Consider the following 24,463-nt stretch of genomic DNA (forward strand, 5'->3'; position numbering starts at 1 on the left):
ATCTGTGCACGAGACACTCAATTGTCTTCTACTGTACTCTGTGCTCAGATTTTTATTTGCACAACAACCCGCCTGGTTGTTGTGCAAGAAACAGAGTGAGATAGAGAGAGAGCTAGAGAGTGTTTGGACTCAGGGTTGGGGAGTACCACATTACATGTAACCTGTTATATGTACCTGATAAATCACTGTAATCCTAATCCTTTTCAATGAAGTTCAAAGCAGCATTGAAAAAAGGCACAACTTTTTTATTCCGCCTGAAGGAATATGACCACAAGTCAGAGACACACCAAATGCATTTGATGGATCAGAGGAAAATAACAGGAATAGTATTTTGTAAGCTACAGTCCAAGCCATGTCTTTCAATGGTTTGACTGCTGATGACATCCAAAGATCCAATTTCAATAAACACTTTGAGGTTAGGGCGATAGCAGTGGTGTAGCCTATACGGGCAAAACGGATATCACTTATTATTTACATAGCTCATTGAATCACACTGCTGCTCTCTCATTTAGCTTGTTGCGCCTTACGGATTGGGATTGTTGTGGATGGCTATTCACAAATGTACACTACTGTTCCAAAGCTTGGGGTCACTTCGAAATGTAATTGTTTTTAAAGAAAAGCCATTTTTTTTGTCCATTAAAATAACATCAAATTGATCAGAAATACAGTGTAGACATTGTTAATGTTGTAAATGAGTATTGTAGCTGGAAACGGCTGATTTTTAATGGAATATCTACACAGGCGTACAGAGGCCCATTATCAGCAACCATCACTCCTGTGTTCCAATGGCATGTTGTGTTAGCTAATCCAATTTTAAAATCTTAAAAGGCAACTTGATCATCAGAATGCCTGCTTGCAATTATCTTAGCACAGCTGAAAACTGTTGAACTGATTAAAGAAGCATTAAAACTGGCCTTCTTTAGACTAGTTGAGTATCTGGAGCATCAGTGTCCGAGGGTGGTTTCCCTTCCCGGTCGGGTGGCGCTCGGCGTTCGTCGTCACCGGCCTATTAGCTGCCACTGATTGTCTTTCCTCCCCCTCCTTGTATGTTTATTGGTAGCACCTGTTTGTGATGATTAGCTTGTCTTTATTAGACAGCCGGCCCGCCTGGTTGTTGTGCGGGATTATTCATTGTAACCTTCGTCTCTGTAGTAGAGGAACGTGTTAGTTCCTGGTCGTGCATTTTTCAGTAGTCATTTTTCATTCCCTGTGTTTTGGGGCCGTTATTATTGTGAGCACCCTGTTGGTGCAATTAAAGAGCACAGCATTGTACTCTCTGTCTCCTGCGTTTGACTCCACACCCACGACACCCGGAGTATTACAGAATCCCGCACCTAAAAATTGAATGGAGTCAGCAGGAGCAGCAGCCAACCCTCTCCCATCGATGGAGGAACGGGTTCTCCACCACACCACCGTCCTCCATCGGATCGGATCCGAGGTGGATCAAGTAATGGAGAGAATGGACCGATGGGAGAGGAGTGGTCTCCTCTCTCCACCTTCGGCACCCCCGGCTCCAGACTCCCCATCTCCCGACTCCAGCATCCTCCGTCTGACGCTACCAAGTGCTTATGATGGCGCGTCCGCGGGTTGGCCAGGGGTTTGTGCTTCAGCTGGAGCTATACCTGGCCACCGTCAGACCCACTCCCTCGGGAGCGGAGAGGGTGAGTGTCCTCATCTCCTGTCTCACGGGTCGTGCTCTGGAGTGGGCGAATGCAGTCTGGAATGGCCCAGACTCAGCGCGGGAGCACTATCCAGAGTTTGGTGGGAGAACGACTATTTCATCTCAGGCAGGAGAGGAGGCGCGCCCAGTATTACGCGCTGGAGTTCCGGACCTTGGCAGCAGGATCTGGGTGGAACGACAGGGCCCTTATTGACCACTACAGGTGTAGTCTCCAGGAGGACGTCCGCAGGGAGTTAGCGTGTCGGGACACCGCTCTGTCACTGGATGAGCTGATTGACATGTCTATTCGTCTGGACAATCTGCTGGCTGCCCGCGGGCGTTCGGAGAGGGTCCTGTGCGTTCCACCACCCAGCCCCTCTGCTCCCATTCCGATGTAGTTGGGAGGGGCTGTGCCGAGGGGTACCAGAGGAGGAGGCCTTCCCTGCACCAACTGTGGTCGGAGAGGACACACGTCTGATCGGTGCTGGGGGGAACCGTCTGGGTGTAGAGATGGCAGGCGGAACGCTTCTCGATCACCCCAGGTGAGTCAGCATCAAACTCACCCAGAACCCCTTGTTGGCCACATGTTTGTCTTAACTTTTTTCCTTCACTTTTTTCCCTCTTCCCAGCATAGGGCGCTAGTCGATTCAGGCGCAGCTGGGAACTTTATGGATCGCGGACTCGCCCTTAAGTTAGGGGTTCCGCTTGTGCCGATAGATTCTCCCTTTCCTGTGCACTCCCTAGATAGCCGGCCATTAGGGTCAGGGATGGTCAGGGAGACCACGGTCCCACTGGACATGGTGACGCAGGGGAATCATAGGGAGCGTATCAGTCTTTTTATTATTTATTCGCCTGCGTTTCCAGTGGTGCTGGGGATTCCCTGGCTGGCCCGGCACAATCCTAACATTTTGTGGAGACAGGGGGTTCTCCAGGGGTGGTCAGAGGAGTGTTCTGGAAGGTGTTTGGGAGTTTCCATCGGTGCCACGTCGGTGGAGAGTCCAGACCAGGGTTCCACCGTGTGCATTCCCCCCGAGTATGCCGATTTGGCAATCGCTTTCAGTAAAGTGAAAGCGACTAAATTACCACCTTATCGACCGGGAAGGGATTGTACGATAGATCTCCAGGTAAACGCTGCGCTTCCCAAGAGTCACGTGTACCCGTTGTCCCAGGAGGAGACGTTGGCGATGGAAACATATGTCACGGAGTCGCTGGGACAGGGGTACATGCGGCCCTCCATCTCACCCGTCTCCTCAAGTTTCTTTTTTGTGAGGAAAAAGGAGGGAGGCTTGCGTCCGTGTATTGATTATAGAGGTCTAAACGCCATCACAGTGGGGTATAGTTACCCTCTACCTCTCATCGCTACGGCGGTGGAATCATTCCACGGAGCGCAGTTCTTCACAAAACTGGATCTCAGGAGCGCGTATAGTCTGGTGCGTATTCGGAAGGGAGACGAGTGGAAAACCGCATTTAGTACCACATCAGGCCACTATGAGTACCTCGTCATGCCGTATGGGTTCAAGAATGCTCCAGCCATTTTTCAATCCTTTGTAGACGAGATTCTCAGGGACCTGTGTGGGCAGGGAGTTGTTGTTGTTTATATCGATGACATTCTGATCTACTCGGCCACTTACCCCGCGCATGTGTCTCTGGTACGCAAGGTGCTTGGTAGACTGCTGGAGCATGACCTATACGTCAAGGCTGAGAAATGCGTGTTCTCTAAACGAGTCGTCTCTTTTCTGGGTTATCGCATTTCCACCTCGGGGGTGGTGATGGAGGGCGACCGCATTAGGGCCGTGCGTAATTGGCCGACTCCGACCACGGTAAAGGAGGTGCAGCGGTTTTTGGGTTTTGCCAACTTCTACCGGAGGTTTATCCGGGGTTTTGGCCAGATAGCGGCTCCCATTACCTCACTGCTGAAGGGGGGCCCGGTGCGGTTGCAGTGGTCAGCAGAGGCGGACGGAGCATTCAACAAGTTGAAGGCGCTGTTCACTGATGCACCCGTGTTGGCACATCCGGACCCCTCTCTAGCATTCATAGTGGAGGTGGACGTGTCCGAGGCTGGGGTGGGTGCCGTGCTATCACAGCGCTCGGGTACACCACCAAAACTCCGCCCCTGCGCTTTCTTCTCAAGGAAGCTCAGCCCAGCGGAGCGTAACTATGATGTGGGGGACCGGGAGTTGCTAGCGGTGGTTAGAGCTCTGAAGGTGTGGAGACACTGGATTGAGGGCGCTAAGCACCCCTTTCTCATCTGTGCTGACCACCAGAATCTGGAGTATATTCGGTCAGCTAGGAGACTTAACCCACGTCAGGCTTGGTGGGCCATATTCTTCACCTGGTTCCGGTTTACTTTGTCTTGAAGACCGGGCTCCCAGAACGTCAAAGCTGACGCACTGTCCCGCCTTTACGACACGGAGGATGGGTCCACCGAACCTACTCCCATCCTTCCCGCCTCAAAGCTGGTAGCACCAGTGGTATGGGAGGTGGACTCGGACATCGAGCGGGCGTTACGGGCGGAACCTGCGCCGCCTCAGTGTCCGGCGGGTCGAAGGTACGTGCCGCTTGGTGTTTGGGACAAACTGATTCGGTGGGCTCACGTCCTACCCTCCTCGGGTCACCCTGGGGTGACGAGGACAGGGGGGAGCCTTCAGGGGAGGTATTGGTGGCCTACTTTGGCTAAGGACGTTAAGGGTTATGTCTCCTCCTGTTCGGTGTGTGCCCAGAGTAAGGCTCCTAGGCACCTTCCTAGAGGGAAATTACAACCCCTCCCCGTTCCACAGCGGCCATGGTCACATCTATCCGTAGATTTCCTGACCGATCTTCCGCCGTCTCAGGGGAACACCATGGTTCTAGTGATTGTGGATCGGTTCTCTAAGTCCTGCCGCCTCCTCCCGTTGCCCGGTATCCCTACAGCCCTACAGACTGAGGAAGCGTTATTCACCCATGTCTTTCCGCACTACGGGGTGCCGGAGTGAACCAGGAGGTGGGTAGGTTTCTGCAGTCGTATTGCCAGGATCGGCCAGGGGAGTGGGCACGATACATTCCCTGGGCTGAAATGGCCCAGAACTCACTATACCACTCCTCTACTAACGTGTCCCCTTTTCAGTGTGTGTTGGGGTACCAGCCGGTCCTGGCACCATGGCATCCGAGCCAGACCGAGGCTCCTGCGGTGGAGGAATGGGTACAGCGCTCCAAGGAGACCTGGAGGGCCGTCCAGGAATCTCTACTACAAGCGAGTGGACGGCAGAAGGGGAGTGCTGACCGTCACCGCAGTGAGGCCCCCGTGTTTGTACCGGGGGACAGGGTCTGGCTCTCGACCCGAAACCTACCCCCCCCGCTTGCCCTGCCTAAAGCTGGGTCCGCAGTGTGTAGGGCCCTTTAAAGTCCTGAGGAGAATAAATGAGGTGTGTTATCGATTACAACTCCCTTCCTATTATCGTATTAACCCCTCGTTTCATGTGTCTCTCCTCAGGCCGGTGGTAGCTGGTCCCCTGCAGGACAGTGAGGTGCCGGGGGTCCCTCCCCCCCTCTGGACATCGAGGGGTCCCCGATGTCTCAACGTCAACAGTGACGAGGCAACTAAGGGATGCTGTCCTTCATGGCAGAGTTGCAAAGAAAAAGCCATATCTCAGACTGGCCAATATAAATAAAAGATTAATATGGGCAAAAGAACACAGACACAGAATAGAGAAACTCTGCCAAGAAGACCAGCATCCCGGAGTCGCCTCTTCAACGTGCCATTGGAACACAGGAGTGATGGTTGGCCTCTGAAGATAGGCCTCTGTACACCTATGCAGATATTCCATTCCAAATCTGACGTTTTCAGCTACAGTAGTCATTTACAACATTAACAATGTCTATACTGTATTTCTGATCAATTTGATGTTATTTTAATGGACAAAAAATAGCTATTCTTTAAAAAAGAATAGACATTTCTACGTGACCCCAAACTTTTGAATGGTAGTGTATATATGTATTTTAACCCAATTGCATAGCTGCGACAGCTGCGATCCATAGCTGCAATCCACACTATGCAGCTGTTGCAAGAGCGCATTTTATACTGGCTGTCCACTGATCACAAAAACAATGATTGATTAGTATCTTAAACTTCTTCAATTCAACCATTGTTTTTGTGACCAGTGGGGGTTGCATAGTGTGGATCGCAGTTATAGAGTTCCTCCCGTCAAAACTCTTCTGTGGTATTATACTGTCAAAAATGAGTTTATTTCAAGAAGATCACGAGTGCAGTTGAAAAAAATTAACATAAGCCTAACAAACAGATGCTCAAACTCACACACTTTTTATAGACTTATAGAATTATTGAGATATCAAAGTGTCACCAACGAAGCCTCATTGTATTATCTGTAGTAGAAAGCAATGGGTTAGAAAAAGCCTACATAACCAACCCATGAAGTAAAACCTCCATTTATTGCCAGCTGTGTTAACTTCTAACATTGATTTATGTCTTTATTGTTAGTTGAGTAGTTAAATTCGGTTAGTATTGTTCAGCTCGAACAAAAGTCTGTAAGTTGCAAAATGGGAGTACCCCAGGCTGAGGAGTAATGAACAGCACCACCCAAGGTCCTATAGTTACTCATCCTATTTCTTAAACCATAATAAAAGTTGTAACTTTACTTGACAGGACTGCTGCTAGTTAGAGGTAGACTGCTAGAGATAAAGAGAGTTTGGGCTTTATTGTTGTTGAATCAGGTTAGTGTAGACCTGGAACAAAGATCTTACAGTGCCTCCCAAGGTCTTCTAGCTCCTCATGATATTCCCTAAACCATAACAACAGTTTTTACTTTACCTGACAGGGCTGTTGCTAGCATCCAGATCCTGTGCGGTGACTGCTCCGATGATGTCACCTACAGGTGAGTCCTCGTACACATCCATCTCATAGGAGGGCTTAGTGAACACTGGAGGCTCATCTACATCCAGGACGTTAATCTTCACTGTGGCCGTGTCTTTAAAGGCCCCTAAGCTGTGGAACCGTGGGTCCAGGTGGGCGTTGGATGCATCTACCTTGAAGGTGTAGGCCTTCTTCGTTTCGTAGTCCAGTGGCTGATAGAAAGAAAATAAATGATTAGGTGTGTTGATTTCAACACCTTACACGCATGGATAGGGCCAAGTGTAGATGTTTCTAACAGAATAACCCTACAAAGCATATGCATGACCATTGTAGCAATTCAAAGAGAAAACTTTGGAGATCATGGAGTAATGATCAGACCAAAGGTGAGGACACAACATTTCACCTGACACAAGACTTAATCCAAACATTGCACTGATTATTTTATGTGCATTTTACATTTGCTGTAGACTTACTATTCACAGCATCTGCGAATAACTAAGTAAGAATATACTCTGGATGCATTCTGTAACATAATAATAATATTAATAGACATTTTGGAGTAGGTAAGAAAAAATGATTACAAGTGTTGGAGTGAGGGGTCCTAACTGGTGTCTCCAAGTGGCCACACACCTCTCCGAACTGTGCACAGTTCCTAAGTAATTTCAATGCACTTTTATGACTCAAGAAAAGAGCCTTCAACTATAAGGTGCTTTCTTTTAGCTCTCCTAGCTTTACCACTGAGGAACTGAAGCAAGCACACTTTAGTAGTTTTTGTTTAGAACACAGCCTTGCATCCCCACCATCACACAATGACTGGTTTTGTTTATAAAATCCAAAAACATTCCTTTATAAATCACAATCTGGGTCAGGTGGGCATCATTTGAAAGTTTACTCTACTGCCAACATGGCTAGCTATGTTATAAAATATGATCTTACAGTGTTAGGCTTTCAAACATCATTCAGATACATTTAGGTGTGCATAGAATGGAGTCATGAGTGCATTCAAGAGCGCGTTCCCCAGCTAACTGTCTTCACAATACGACAAACATAGGCTCATTCTGTTCAGGACAACCCAGGGTATAATGCATGTCATCCTTGTAACGGTGGATCAAAATATAGTGATCATAAATGTTGATACTGTATATGACATAACTTTTCAAACAGGGAAATGTTCAATTCACATTTGTACTCATGGGTGTGTGGTTTGCTTGTATGACATCAAAGTGGTATTTATTATAATCCTCTACGTCTCATCTTTCAGAACACAATGACTCCTCTCAATTTACAGCATTTCCCTCACTCAGACAACAACAAATGTGCAAAAGTAGCCCAATTTTCATGAGGGATGGGCGCATCTGCTTGTTGTACGCGGTGCTGAAGTTTTTAATGGCGGCTATCAGTCAAAACCCATACAGCGCTGTGAAGCGAAGAACCTGAGCTCTGACATCATGTATGTATAGCATGTTACTGTACAGCCACTGCTTTCCAATTTAGGTGATTATCAATGACTGAATCTGACATTTCCAGCCCGTATATGTAATGACAAGGGGTGTGAGTAGAAAGGGCTACCAAAGGTGAAATTGCAATAATGCATGTTTAGTTACACCCACTCAATGTTTTGCACATCCTCAATGGATTTCACTCCATGCAATAAAGTCGAGCTGCTGTAGTTGGTGGGTTCAAGAGCATTCACTGATGCATGAAAGCTCTCTTAAAGTGTTGATTTAAAGTGTTCTCCCTCCTATGTCTGTGACATCTCTGATTGGGTCAATTAGCTGGAGCGCAGGGTTACATCCGTAACCATCAGTAACCACGCTGTGTCTGCAGCTGCGATGTAAACATCCACTAGCGGTGACAACCATGTACGCACCACTACCTATCTCCTGGAATCGCAGGTGTGACGGCCAGTAAATCACGTACATATATACACAAACACACGCATACATATAAGCACACAGAGATATGTACCAACACACACACACACACACACAAATATACACACGCACACATGCAAGCATGCACACACCCACCCACGCACACATGTACACACACACACACACACTATCCACTCTTGTGTTGCCACAACAGCACTCACTCACAGACAGAGCCTGGTGGTCAGACTCCACTAGTCTTGTGTCACATGAGAGACATTTGTTTCTGTGTACTTCAAAATTACTAACACACAGCCACTATTGCACCAACACTGGCAACAAAATCCCCTTATTGTGCCAACAAGTAAAAACATCTGGTAATAGCTGAGAGAAAATGTTTGTGTTTGAAGAGGCCGCAAGCAAGGGGAAGAAGCTGTGAATTTAACATGATACATTTTCTATGAGCAATCAAACACGGTGAATGTAGCAAGATAATGCAGACACAACCCCGGTAAATGACTACCATCCATCTTCATGGTACTATAATTGCCACGGTTTTGTCCCAAATGCCCCCCTTCTTTCCACATAGTGCCCATAGGGCTCTGGTCAAATGTAGTGCACTACATAGGGAATAGGGAGCCATTTGGGACAGACAGGAATATCTTCATGATAGCCTACAGTGGCCTCAGAACTATTACAGGTGTCTGATAAAAATAAAATGCTGCTGTATGTGTGAACGGGAGCCAATTTGAGAGCAATCATTGACCATCATCCACTGTGACTGGTTTGATTACAGTGAGCCAGATGCAACTGACTGGGCTCAGCTCAGCAACAGCAACTCTCTCTAAACAGGAAATGCACTCTATTACTTTCAATCGCTCTCAGCAATAAATGAATACAGAGGAGCAGGGTGCCTATACCTACAGTTTACACAACACTTGTAAAAGTGAACGGCACATAATACATTCAAATGGCCTCACAATCAGACACCTGATCATTGCAAATATGTTAAGGTAAATGAGTTGCTAGCTTTTAAAAGGTCACCTTAGAAACAAAGTACAGTATATGTCTATTTACATGCTTTTATCACGCATAGGTATTTGTGTGTTCTTCAGGTTGGGGATCAATTGCATTCAAATAAATGCTGTTCCCTTACCTTATACCTCATACACACACAACACACACGCACACTACACAGCCTGCACTACACTGCAATGCATAACTCAGCTGAAATACAGGCACAGGTGGAGGGAGGTTGAGAGGAGAGGTGGGAAGCAGAAGGTCGACAGTAGGCCTCATTAGACACACTCTCACTGGAGACCTGGAGCGATATGGCACTCCATCTCCACATACGCAGCACAAATACACAAACACCAATGAACGCGAGCATGCATGGACCCACACGCATGCATGTACACTTATATGCATGCACAAATGTACGTGCGAACACAAATTCAAGGTAAATTGGGTTCTGTAGTTATACTCAAATCTTTCCAAATCTTTAGAAGGAGGACATTATCGACTCTTGCTAAAATTGAATTATGGTAGCTATCCCCAAGCCTGTAAAAGAGTTTTATTGCTTGAACTTTTCCTTTGTCCTGTAACATTTTTATCAAGTCCTGTCCACAGTGTTATTTTTCAAGGTCAGGAGCTTTGGCTTGTAGACGTCATTGTAAAGTATAGTGTGCCAAGCAGTGAAATTCAATTAAGATATTGTAACAGTAGAGTCAAAATGAGAATGAGGTTAGAGGAGGTAAACGCACTCTCGGCCAGCCACAGTTTTCTACTGCTATGTGGAATTGTTTTAATTAAGAAGGTCATACCAAGCATAATTTTGCTATTTGATTTTTAATCATAAAAAATATATATATATACGTAGTACCAGGCAAAAGTTTGGACACACCTACTCATTCAAGGGTTTTATTTATTTTTACTGTTTTCTTGTGAAAACATGAAAACTATAAAATAACATAGTAGTAACAAAAAAAGTGTTCAACAAATTAAAATGTGTTATATTTGAGATTCTTCAAAGTAGCCACACATTCCCTTGATGACAGCTTTGCACACTCTTGGCATTTTCTCAACCAGCTTCATGAGTTAGTCACCTGTACCTTGTTAAAAGTGTGCCTTGTTAAAAGTTAATTTGTGGAATTTCTTTCCTTCTTAAATACGTATGAACAAATCAGTTGTGTTGTGACAAGGTAGGGTGTTATACAGAAGACAGAAGACAGCCATATTTGATAAAAAATACCAAGTCCATATTATGGCAAGAATAGCTAAAATAAGCAAAGAGAAACAACGGTCCATCATTACTTTAAGACATGAAGGTCAGTCAAGTGAACTCGAAAAAAACATCAACCACCATGATGAAACTGGCTCTCATGAGGACTGCTATGGGAAAGGAAGACCAAGAGTTACCTCTGCTGCGGAGGATAAGTTCGTTAGAGTTAACTGCATCTCATATTGTAGCCCAAATAAATGCTTCACGTATTTCAAGTAACAGACACATCTCAAATTCAACTGTTGAGAAGAGACTGTGTGAATCAGGCCTTCATGGTCGAATTGCTGCAAAGAAACCACTATTTACTTTTTTTAAACTTAATTTAACTAGGCAAGTCAGTTAAAAACAAATTCTTATTTTAAAATGACAGCCTACCTCGGCCAAACCCTCCCCTAATCTCGACGACCAATTGTTCATCGCCCTATGGGACTACAACAGGACACCAATAAGAATAAGAGACTTGCTTGGGCTTATAAATACGAGCAATGGACATTAGACCGGTGGAAATCTGTCCTTTGATCTGATGAGTCAAAATTTTAGGAGTAGGCAGAGTAGGTGAACAGATGATATGTGTGGTTCCACCGTGAAGCATGGAGGAGGTTTGATGGTGTGGGGGTGCTTTACTAGTGACTCCGTCTGTGATTTATTTAGAATCCAAAGCACTCCTAAGCAGGATGGCTACCACAGTATTCTACAGCAATACACCATCCCATCTGGTTTGCACTTAGTGGGGCTATAATTTGTTTTCCAACAGGACAATGGCCCAACATACCTCCAGGCTGTGTAAGGGCTATTTGACCACGAAGGAGAGTGATTGAGTGCTGCATTAGATGACCTGACCTCCACAATCACCCAGCCTCAACCCAGTTGAGATGGTTTGGGATGAGTTGGACCACAGCGTGAAGTAAAAGCAGCCAACAAGTGCTCAGCATATGTGGGAACTCCAACTCCTGTTGGGAAAGCATTCCAGGTGAAGCTGGTTGAGAGAATGCCAAGAGTGTGCAAAGCCATTATCAAGGCGAAGGGTGGCTACTTTGAAGAATCTAAAATCCAAATTTTTGACTAGTACTGAAAATATGAAAAAAGTATATGATGAAACATTTTATTTGGACTTACTGTTATTAGCCTGTAAAAACACGTTGAATAACAGATTCACTCCATGGAACAACAAATAGCCCCCCCCCGAATAAATCTAAAGTAGGGACTGGTGAACTTCACAGAATATATGGCATCTCAGGAAGGAAAATTAAGTGGATATAATGAAGTAAAATATTAAGACATCAGGAAGTTAAAGCTTGGTAGCAAATGGGTCTACCAAATGGACAATGACCCCAAGCCTACTTCCAAAGCTTTGGCAAAATGGCTTGAGGACAACAAAGTCAAGGTATTGGAGTGGCCATCACAAAGCCCTGACCTCAATCCTATGGAAAATTTGTGGGCAGAACAGATAAAGCGTGTGCAAGCAAGGAGCCCTACAAACCTGACTCAGTTACACCAGCTCCGTCAGGAGGAATGGGCCAAAATTCACCCAACTTATTGTGGGAAGCTTGTGGAAAGCAACCTGAAACGTTTGACCCAAGTTAAACAATTTAAAGGCAATGCTACCATATACTAATTGAGTGTATGTAAACTTCTGACCCACTGGGATGTGATGAAAGAAATAAAAGCTGAAATAAATCACTCTCTACTATTATTCTGACATTTAACATTCTTAAAATAAAGTGGTGATCCTAACTGACCTAAAACAGGGTTTTTTGGGATTAAATATCAGGAATTGTGAAAAACTGAGATTAAATGTATTTGTCTAAGGTGTATGTACATTTCTGACTTCAACTTTATATATCTTCCCAAAATAAATGATCTAATGACTCTGCCTCCTGGAAATATTGTATGCCCAATATATATAACATTCTATTGGTTGAAAGAATTTTGTATAATTATTTATATGAACAAATGTGAAGTTTTGAATACGGTGTCATTTGAGTGTCAATTCATACACCATGTGCCATGGAATCGGTACATTGAAAATCACTTCCCAACTAATTAGCAATTTATGTGGCACAGCTGTCAATTCTTTGGTCCTTAAATGAAACTGGTATATATTAAAAAATGTATTCTAAAGCAGGGCCGACAGACAAGTTCCTTACTTTTTCCCCCTTCCACTTGCCTCTTCCAGTTTTGTAGTAGTGCTGCAATTAGTTAGTTGTAATTTTGGGTAGAGCATTTCCCAATGTCTGTGTTAGCTGCATGTGTGACATAACTCCACCAGTCCAATTTATGATATAATTTACAAAGATTTTTACCCTTTTTTATATAACAAAATAAGTACTTTTTTTTATAAATTAGTATATATGAGTTTTACCATAATATTTGTTGTATTATGAGTTGTGTCTTTTCAGGTGGATTAAACTGAAATTGTAACCAACTTTCTCAGGCTGGTTTAAAAAGTAACAATATTTTTGAGATTCTTTCATTGTCAAATAACCGAAAGTGAGCAGTTGTAATCTGAATAAAGGGAAAAAGACCATCGCGAACATGGGGTGAGACATTCTTACTAATTTACTAGAGAACCATTTAACTTTTGTATAACTGATGCCTTTCGTGAGAGGTCTAATGATTTAATATTTAATCATTTCTGCACTATGAATTCATATTCATTATATAAATAGGCCCTTTTAATTTTGTCTGGCTTGCCATTTCAAATAAAATGTAATATTTTTGTTCATATAATTTAAAAAAAGACATCTGTTACGAAACACCAAAACGTGTAATGACTTTTGGCGATTGTCATTAGCCCTACACTATAGCCTGCAATAATGCATCTTGCTCACAAATGTATATTTTTTGTAATGTTAAACGTTGGGACACCTGAAAAGGGGCTGAAATACGAGCCACAAGCAAATACAGCTGTGTCTGTCCTGAGCTGATCGGCGCAGGAAACTGTGGGGACCCAGTTAAAACAATGTTGCAATTTCGCTAGCAGGCTGAACCCAGTCGATACAGAAAGTTTGCTAGCAAAAGCTAAAGATAGATAGAGAGAGGCAGGCAGTCGGAGTGGAGAAATTAATACAATGTGATTAAAAGAACCTGAACCAAGTGTCACTGGTTTAATCCATGACATAGAGTTGTGGGGAGTTCATTTTATTTTGAATAATCTTTTATTTTCTTATTTAACGCTGTATCACTACAACAATGCATTTCATAAAAATTGGTTAAACTAGAGCTCCTGCATTTTTAAGGAAGCTCATGTCTCATTTTGGGGGAATGGGTCTCCCCCACAATTCACACACTGCTCTCACCTCCCTCTCTAGATCCATGTCCATGGTCCATTTTCAGCTTTCCACATTCCTGAAGTGTTTCATTATGATAGGAATTGGTATGCAAGTTATTGTACGGTATTCTAGGCTTGCATCCCAAATGGCACACTATTCCCTATATGGTGCATGCACTGTTTGGATCAGAGCTCCATGGACCCTTGTATAGGAGGGTGCCATTTGAGACACAAACCACAGAGAACGATCTCTCTTCTCAACAGGGGAATGTGTAAAGAGGCCAGACAGACAGACAGACTTCCTCTCATGTCAGTGTTACTGCTCTTCAACATCACAACAGAGCACGCTTTGAATTCTAGACTCGCTGGCCTAGCTCTTTGATATGTAAATGTGCACCTTCGTTGCACTGGCGGTGATACCGAATGAAGGAAACCCAAGGTTTTTCTATTGAACACTATTTATGATCCAAGGGGACTTTGTTAATTTTGAATTAATCAAGGCACCATTGTCGTAATCATTTAGGTAAACAAGCTTTGAAAATATGTTTTTAGTCTATGATAAAAATAGGAATTTATAACACAGTACAAGTGACATTTGTTATACCAGCACTTAAGAAAACACCAGTACATACAATATATTGTAAACTGTCAAATTAACTTTTTTAATCTGTATTTATGGCTTTGACTTGGGGGCTGCTTTTGGCTTCTCATTCTGATCTACCTCCCTGAGCGGGTGAACGTGTTTTATGGAGCCATTTCTCAGCCTAGCTACTCCCTGATGCTTTATTTTGGAAGCAGAAGCAGGATGATACATTTTTAATAGGTTCTCCATTTGTTTGTTTTGAGTTCAATATTAAAATAACTGATCTTTCAACAACCCCCGTTTTTTTCCCTCTGTCTCCCTTTCTTCCTCCCTCCATTTTCCTCCTTCCCTCCCTCCCTTCTCCTCCCCCCACCCCTCTAACCATCTTACAGTATGCTAACACCTTGAGGTAAATACAGTATAAACCCGTTTTCACAGAATAATTGTTGCATTATGACACTTTATCACAACACAGATCATTATCAACACACCTGTTTATGCTAGCTAAATGCAAGTATAACAACCAGACAAACAAACAACAAAACAAGCAGGAAGATGAAAGCAGGTATAAAATAGATCAATCCTTCCTGATAAATATTTCATTAGAGGCAGAGTCATAAATCCCATTTAGTATTATGTATGTGCAATGTCACTCATGAATCATTAACTTCCCTTGTCTTCACATGCAGGGCAGTCAACACATCACAACACAATGTTTAATTCCATTCACGTGCATTGCAGTGATTTTCATAAACAACAACAGAGGAATGCAAAGGAAGTAGGGTATTTTCTGACTGCAGATCAGTGAAGCCATTGTGTATAGTAAATGGCTCAGTGGTTGAGGGCCGGTCCAATAGCTCTGTTTGGAGCTACAGTATGGGGGTGATTTTCACAGGGTCATCTCAGCCATTGATTGACTGACAGCTCGACTAAGTTCTACCCATCATGGGGATGTCCAACTAGCATTAGGCCTCCATCTCCCCCCATGACATCACCGGTCAATTGAGCATGGAACACAATGAGGGGACCATCAGCATCATCTACGTCCCGGGAGAGTGCCGCATTGAATTTGGTGGCCTCACTGCGGAGATAGAGAAGAGGATGCTCACTTTATTGTCCTCCATCAGTCACACTGTTCAGTGTCCTTGGTTCTCTCACTGCTCTGCCCCCCACACCGCTCTCTGACAGTGATTTAGTGTCGGTCTGAGACTGACTCCCTTTATAGTACACTACTATTGACCACGACCCATAGGTCTCTGGTCAAAAGTAGTGCGTTGTATCAGGAATAGTGTGCCATTTGGGATGCAACCATATGGTGCTGGTCTGGGAGACCTGCAAGCCAGCTAGTAGCCTAACAGAAATTCTGCCTATCTGTCCACACTGCAGCGAGCTGAGGCTATAGTAGTGGAGTGACTTCTCACACTACATACCTGGCACTCTAATAGGACAGGGTTTAGCCCCGAGATGAGCCCTGGCACACAGCTCTAATCTATTACACCCCCACATCCACACGCCTCCAGGCCACCAGAGAGAAACCACAACTCCATACTGAGTGGCTCTTAGCCCTCTTTATTTACCTTTTTCAATCTCTTTCTCTTCCTCTCTCTTTTTTCATAGTATTATTTCTATATACCCCTCTCTCTATTTGACTTTCTTTTCCCTCTCTTTGATACAAAAAACTAAAACACCACACACACACACACACACACACACACACACACACACACACACACACACACACACACACACACACTTTCAAAGCGTGATGAAGGTGTTGTTCTACGTTGGGCCACCTGTTAATCCTGCTGATCTGTGGCATCTTCTTTGCCTTCCTCCATGGGTGCCTTGCACACCAGGGCCCAAAATAACTCCACTAACCTCCTGGTATAATATCCAGCTCAAACCACAGATGTTTGTTGTAAGACTGTTCTCTCCATTTCAGCACGGTATGTGCTCTATCTGATAGTGTTACACTGTATCCAGACAGGAAGACTGCATTCAAATGAACAGAATAAATGCAAATTAGATTTTCATAACTTTGGGGTTTAGTTCGCTTTGTACTTTCAAAGGACTTTAATCTTCATTGAATAAATATTGAAACGCTCACTGGAAACCATTGATTCTTAAGTGCCCAATGGGTGGCACTGTGTCCACTTGTATCTAATTCTTCCACTTACTTCAGCTTTTGTTTGACAAGCAGAAATCCAGGCTCAAACATTTCACTACTCCACTGAAGACGTTGCAGCTGTCTTTGCACTTAGCTCTCCTCAAACATCATCTGACCATTACCTTTTTCAGAGTCCAGTAATAACTCACCAGGACCAAAGGAGCGGTAATGGTTTAGAGGCTCTCCGATGATTTAATGTTCATACAGCCCACTAATGGCATTTGTGATAGAGAAATGAGACTGCTGACAGTGTCTGGCTTTGGCAAAATTAAGTGTTAAATTGATGACTACAGACCGGGATGAAAAGGTCCACTAGACTAGCTGAACACTGACAATGGTTCTGACTTTGAAAAGTAAAATTGTTAGAGAGGCCAAGTTGGGGAGGAATAATTACAGTTTGTCCTTCAATACTGCTGTATGACTGTTATTTTTGCTTTGTGTTTTGCGATTGGAAATTGTGTTCCTTTTTTTATTGCATTGTAGCTAAATGCATCTCTCTTTGGTGACGTAATGTTATTGTTATAGTGTACATTTGGAATATGTGATAATATTAAAGGAGATAAACTAGCACCTCACATTTATTTGTGACCATGGACCCTGTACCGTATTTATCTGCTCCAAATATAAATCACATACAGTGCCTTTTAAAAGTATTAAAAGTATTCATCCCCCTTGCCTTTTTTCCTATTTTGTTGCATTACAACCTGTAATTTAAATGGAAATTTATTTGGATTTCACGTAATGGACATACACAAAATAGTTCAAATTGGAGAAGTGAAATGAAAAGAATAACATGTTTTTTTTAAGTGGTGCGTGCATATATATTCACCTCACCCCCTTTCCTATCAAACCCTGAAATAAGATCTGGTGCAACCAATTACCTTCAGAAGTTACATAATTTGTTAAATAAAGTCCACCTGTGTGCAATCTAAGTCTCACATGATCTGTCACATGATCTCAGCATATATACACCTGTTTTGAAAGCACCCAGAGTCTGCAACACCACTAAGCAAGGGGCACCACCAAGCAAGCGGCACCATGAAGACCAAGGAGCTCTCCAAACAGGTAATGGACAAAGTTGTGGAGAAGTACAGATTAGGGTTGGGTTATAAAAAAATATCAGAAACTTTAAACATCCAAAGGAGCACAAATAAATCCATGATTAAAAAAATGGAAAGAAAATGCCACCACAACAAACCTGCCAAGAGAGGGCCGCCCACCAAAACTTACAGACCGGGCAAGGAGGGCCGCCCACCAAAACTTACAGACCGGGCAAGGAGGACATTAATCAGAGAGGCAACAAAGAGACCAAATATCTCTGATCTCTGAAGGAGCTGCAAAGCTCTGTCCATGGGACCACTTTAAGCCATACACTCCATAGAGCTTGGCTTACGAGAGAGTGGCCAGAAAAAAGCCATTGCTTCAAGAAAAAATGAGCAAACACATTTGGTGTTCGCCAAAAGGTATGTGGCAGACTCCCCAAACATATGGAAGAAGGTACTCTGGACAGATGAGACTAAAATTGAGCTTTTTGGCCATCAAGGAAACCGCTACGTCTGGCGCAAACCCAACACCTCTCATTACCCCGAGACCAGCATCTCCACAGTGAAGCATGGTGGTGGCAGCATCATGCTGTTGAGATGTTTTTCATCGGCAGGGAATGGGAAATTTGTCAGAATTGAAGGAACGATGGACGGCGCTTAAATACAGGGAAATTCTTGAGGGAAACCTGTTTCAGTCTTCCAGAGATTTGAGACTGGTACGGAGGTTCACATTTCAGCAGGACATTGACCCTAAGCATACCGTTAAAGTAACACTCGAGTGGTTTAAGGGGAAACATTTAAATGTATTGGAATGGCCTAGTCAAAGCCCAGACCTCAATCCAATTGACAATCTGTGGTATGACCTAAAGATTGTTGTACAACAGCGGAACCCATCCAACTTGAAGAAGCTGGAGAAGTTTTTCCTTGTAGAATGGGAAAAAATCCCAGTGGCTAGATGTGCCCAGCTTATAGTGACATACCCCAAGAGACTTGCAGCTGTAATTCATGCAAAAGGTGGCTCTACAAAGTATTGACTTTGGGGGGGGGGGTGAATAGTTATGCACACTCAAGTTAAGTTTTTCTGTCTTATTTCTTATTTGTTTCACAATAAAAAATATTTTGAATATTCAAAGTAGTAGGCACGTTGTGCAAATCAAATAATACAAACCACCCAAACATCTATTTTAATTATAGGTTGTAAGGCAACAAAATAGGAAAAATGCCAAGGGAGTGAATACTGTCGAAAGCCACTGTACGGTATATCACATTTCTTTTCATTGAACTTTACTAGCTTGGTATTCGTCTCATCATGCTGTACTTCTGGTTGGCATGCGGGATAAAGTCTTTCTAAAGGAGAGACAAAATGAATCCTGTACAGTATTTAAATGGATCCCCTGGACAGGAGCCAACAAGGGTTATGCCAAACTACTAAACAATATCATTACATTAGGCTTAGTACATATCAGCAGCCCAGTCATTTTTTAAAGGAATCTTTTAGAGGAAGTGAGTGAATAAGCAGACAAATTTTTTCTGACTAAAAGCCTCTTACAAGCACAAGCCCTGGATCTACTGTATGGGCAATTAGTTATCTCCCTCTGTTGTTAATTCTCAGTTTGGGCAAGTGTGTAACTTTGTTTGTATGTGTGTGTGCGCGTGCGTGTGTCACTGCATGTGTGTGATTGTGCTCATGCATATTCAGGCGCGTGTGTGTGTCTCTCAGCATGTGAATGTGCATGCCTCCCTTGGTAGGACTGAGGATTCCTCTACAGTGACCTCTGTCTATTGTCTCTGGTAATCTTTTCTTCTGCAAAGGGGATGACTAACCCCCAATGTGTACGTCCCCACCCTCCAAGCCTTGCTCTGCATGTTTCTGTATGGGCAGACTAGGCACCAGATGATTATCCCCTGAAGCCATTACCATGCCTGATCCTCTTATCGTTCAACAAACCTGAGTAGGGGTCTGCCAAACTGTGCAGAGCTGCTGCTGCTTCCCCCTGCCCTCTCCTCCTCTCACCACTGATGCTCAACGCAGGGGCGAGGAGAGAGCACGGAGATCAAGATAGAGGGATAGAGAGAAAGAGAGAGGGAGTAGATAGAGAGAAAGACAGAGAGAGAGCAAGAGATTCAAATAGGGGCCTGTTTGCACACACCACTCTAGAGACTGGCAGCGATCCATTCTAAGGCTGTCTGTAGGCGGCTCAGCATTCTGAGAACACGGTCAAGAACTCATAATGACTCCATCTCCAACCTCCTATCTTTCCCCTTTTCACACCCGTCTACTCATACCCCACTGCGTCCTAGACATGGGTCGAAGAACATGTTGTTTAGAAAACTACGCTGTGGGGGGATCCAGTGTGAGTGGCTCAACGATCTTCCCCATGGACAAAGGCTTTGTGCAGTCACCTCCCAGCGAGGGGAATACATCACACTGTTCCATTGTTGTGATGGCACCATATCAAACACAGGAGGTAAAAAACAATAAAGGAGCGTAAGGATTGAAAGGCATCCCTGGCCCATCCATCTGCAGTATTTACGATGTAAACAAATAAATGTCCTCATTTACATCATAATCATAATCTGGGCCTGTCTTCTTTTCTAATCCATTGTTCACAACTGGAGAAGGTCAGATTTGATGATCTATAGCTATGATCCACTCGTAAGCAGATCATATGTATAAACACACACAAACGTACATACATACAAGCACACAATCATAAGCGCAGCCAAGCACACATGGCACAGAATCCAAATATGTATTCTCTACAAACATATTTTCCTGCATAGTTCTAAGGATAAAAGGAGTATATTCATATACATTTGTGTATGTGGGAAGATGGACATTTTTTTCCAACCAGAGAAACAATTGAAGAGTGTGTGATTCCCCAAAGTATCATATTCAGTCACTTTTTCATATATCCCCTGAAAGGCACAGAAACAGAACAGAAGAACCAATTAATGATACCATTTTGTCATGTCTGCACCGGTTTAGCTACTTTTATGCTTTTGAACTTGATTCAAAAATCTGTATTTTCGCCACTAATAAGTTTTGAACAGAACTTTTTGGATATATTGTCCTTCAAACTATTGGCCTCAAAAGGTGCATTTTCACATTTATACATAAACAACCACTATTGTGCTACAAGGGAAATGCCTCTGAAATACTACAACAGGAGAGCTTCTGTGAAAATGCACAGTGCTCACATAAGAGCTTTGCCTGAAAATGGAGCAACTGCACATTTTAGTTCTTGAAAGCACCTGGTTGGGTGGCGTTGACGAATCTTGTTATATTTAACTCTGACACAAAGGTAGAAGATTTATGTAATTATTCTCTCTTTCGCTCATTCATGCATCATACATCTTTTTTAATCAAGGGAGGGAAACCATCTTTCCAGGAAAAGCCTAAATAATCTATCTGAGCCATTAATATCCAACAGCCGAGACTATCTTGAAAAGTAATGGATGCATCCCTATGTGACACCCTACTCCCCATAGGGCCCTGCTTAAAAGTAGTGCGATGTGTATGGAATAGAGTGACATTTGGAACTCAGCCAATGTCTACTTCTGACATTCATCTTTTTCTCCTTTGCATTTTGAAGATATCCTCAAACATGTCGTCGTTGTATTATGCAAAGTTATCTTTTCTCTGGCAGTTTTACTCTGTTTCCCGTGTTATACCACTCACCGCGCTGCCAACAAATAGCATTTAAAATCACTACTGGGGTTTTAACTGCCTCAAACACCACCACCTAAAACTTGCCAGAGGGGAACTCAAGAGTACTGTGCGTAGGGAATGCATGTGAGTCAGTGTGAGTTGGAAGTGGGAACATGTGCAGAAATTGATGGCTCCAAGCAAGTTCTTGTTTGTTTTGACGGGGGCTAATGTAAGCCTAGTCAATGTGTACAAAAGTAAAATCAGGTTCAGTATCCAAAAGGTATTTGCCTATTCTGGCAGGTCAACATGCCTTGAGCATATTTATTCATTTTGCAAAGTGACCATATGACAGTTTAAATGAATCTTTCCATGGCAGGTTGAGAATATTTATAGCAGTGGGACTTAAAATTTAATCTCAGAGCAACTGTCCGTACAGTAATGAACAACACCAAAGCAATAAACTACCAGCAAATACTATAGAAATTAATCTGTGAGTCTGTTTCCCTAATGGCACCATATCCCCTATAGAATACACTATTTTTAATCAGGGCCCATAGGGCTCTGGTTAAAATGTGTGTAATATATAAGGATTAGGGTGCCATTTCAGACAGAACAGGCTACACATTAGTCTGTTAAAAAAAAGAGCTAGTCATATAGGTTCCATTTACCAATACAGACTAATGGGCATATACGTTTTAGATTTAATTCACAGCAACGACAAAACAACTTTACAATAATAGTACTATATGAACATCTTAGCCAAACACCTGGTACCATTTCTACAAAGCTTGAAATGACTAGTCAGCAGTATTGCTGACCTCATGAAAACATATGGGACCCTTAATCCATGATATTGTCCTTAACAATGTCCTAATAAAGGCGTTATGTGGGTAGACTGTATAGCCAATCCCCTAGAGCAGGGCTCTCCAACCCTCTTCCTGGAGATCTATCGTCCTGTAGGTTTTCACTTTGACCCTTATCTAGCCCATTTGATTCTAATAATCAGCAGATTGATATGCTTAACCAGGTTAGTTCCAACTGGGGTTGTAGCGAAAACCTATAGAATAGCTCTCCACGAACAGGGTTGGAGACCCATGCCATAGAGGACTGATACTAAAAAGCTTATGCGAATGAAGCAGTGGAGGCTGGTGAGGGGAGGACAGCTCATAATAATAGCTGAAATGGAATGAATGGCACGATTTCAATATGGACAATTGTCACGCCCTGACCTGAGTATTCTTTGTTTCCTTGATTGTTTTGGTTAGGTCAGGATGTGACATGGGTGATGTATGTGTTTTTTGAACTGTCTAGGATTTTTTTGTAGGTTTGTGGGATTGTTTACCATCGAGGTGTTTATATATGTCTATGGTTGCCTAGATTGTTTCTCAATTAGAGGCAGGTGTTTATCGTTGTCTCTGATTGGGAACCATATTTAGGCAGCGGGTTATTGTCTTTGTCTAGTTGCCTGTGTCTGCACTTTTGTATGATAGCTTCACGTTCGTTTTGTTATTTAGTATAGTTTGTTAGGTGTCTATCTTCATTAAAAGTATAATGTATTCACATCACGCTGCGCCTTGGTCTTCTCACTACGACGAACGTGACAGAATAACCCACCATAAAAGGACCAAGCAGCGTGATTGGGAGGAACAGCGCTAAATGGAGAAATGGACCCGGGAGAAGGACAAATGGGTAACAACCTGGGAGGAGATTGAGAGTTGGTCGGTCGATCCAGGGAGAGTGCCAGAGCCTGCATGGGATTCTTTGGAACAGTGCGAGGAGGGATACAGGAGAATGGAGGAACGGCGAAGATATAAGGGTACACGGCTAGCACGGAAGCCGGAGTCTACCACGACGGGTCGCAGTCCGGATCCGCCAGAGTCTCCCTCCTGTCTGGAGCCGCCAGAGCCGTCAGCCAGCCAGGAGCCACCAGAGCCGTCAGCCAGCCAGGAGCTGCCGATGCCGCCTGTCACGCCGGCGATGCTGGAATCTAACTCCTGTCAGGAGTGGCCATAGCCGCTCCTCAGTCCGGTGACACCCTCTACGATGATCTTCAGTCCGGGGCCCACTGCGAGGGTCCCCGCTCCAGAGGCGCCACCTAAGTGGGCCAAGACCGAGGTAGATCGGGTTCCACGTCCTGCACCCGAGCCGCCGCCGTGAAAAAGGACAACCCGGACCCTCCCCTTTAGATTAGGTTTCACGGCCAGGGTCCGCACCTTTCTGGGGGGGGGGGGGGGTACTGTCACGCCCTGACCTGAGTATTCTTTGTTTTCTTTATTGTTTTGGTTAGGTCAGGGTGTGACATGGGTGATGTATGTGTTTTCGACTGTCTAGGGGTTTTTGTAGGTTTATGGGGTTGTTTACCATCTAGGTGTTTATATACATTGCCTTGCGAAAGTATTCGGCCCCCTTGAACTTTGCGACCTTTTGCCACATTTCAGGCTTCAAACATAAAGATATAAAACTGTATTTTTTTGTGAAGAATCAACAACAAGTGGGACACAATCATGAAGTGGAACGACATTTATTGGATATTTCAAACTTTTTTAACAACTCAAAAAATGAAAAATTGGGCGTGCTAAATTATTCAGCCCCCTTAAGTTAATACTTTGTAGCGCCACCTTTTGCTGCGATTACAGCTGTAAGTCGCTTGGGGTATGTCTCTATCAGTTTTGCACATCGAGAGACTGAATTTTTTTTCCATTCCTCCTTGCAAAACAGCTCGCTCAGTGAGGTTGGATGGAGAGCATTTGTGAACAGCAGTTTTCAGTTCTTTCCACAGATTCTCGATTGGATTCAGGTCTGGACTTTGACTTGGCCATTCTAACGCCTGGATATGTTTCTTTTTGAACCATTCTATTGTAGATTTTGCTTTATGTTTTGGATCATTGTCTTGTTGGAAGACAAATCTCCATTCCAGTCTCAGGTCTTTTGCAGACTCCATCAGGTTTTCTTCCAGAATGGTCCTCTATTTGGCTCCATCCATCTTCCCATCAATTTTAACCATCTTCCCTGTCCCTGCTAAAGAAAAGCAGGCCCAAACCATGATGCTGCCACCACCATGTTTGACAGTGGGGATGGTGTGTTCAAGG

General features: G+C 43.7%; 1 protein-coding gene across 1 annotated transcript in view; it reads right to left on the reverse strand.

The window, feature by feature from the left end:
- The window catches only part of LOC109900200 (cadherin-12), a 197,619-nt gene that overhangs the window by 29,123 nt on the left and 144,033 nt on the right, over nt 1-24,463 (reverse strand). The window contains exon 7 of the mRNA XM_020495904.2: nt 6,465-6,718. Coding sequence (XP_020351493.1) covers nt 6,465-6,718 — 254 coding nt within the window. The remainder of the gene's footprint in view (nt 1-6,464; nt 6,719-24,463) is intronic.

Source organism: Oncorhynchus kisutch, linkage group LG11 (genome assembly GCF_002021735.2).
Source record: "Oncorhynchus kisutch isolate 150728-3 linkage group LG11, Okis_V2, whole genome shotgun sequence".
In the NCBI taxonomy this organism is placed as follows: Eukaryota; Metazoa; Chordata; class Actinopteri; order Salmoniformes; family Salmonidae; genus Oncorhynchus; species Oncorhynchus kisutch.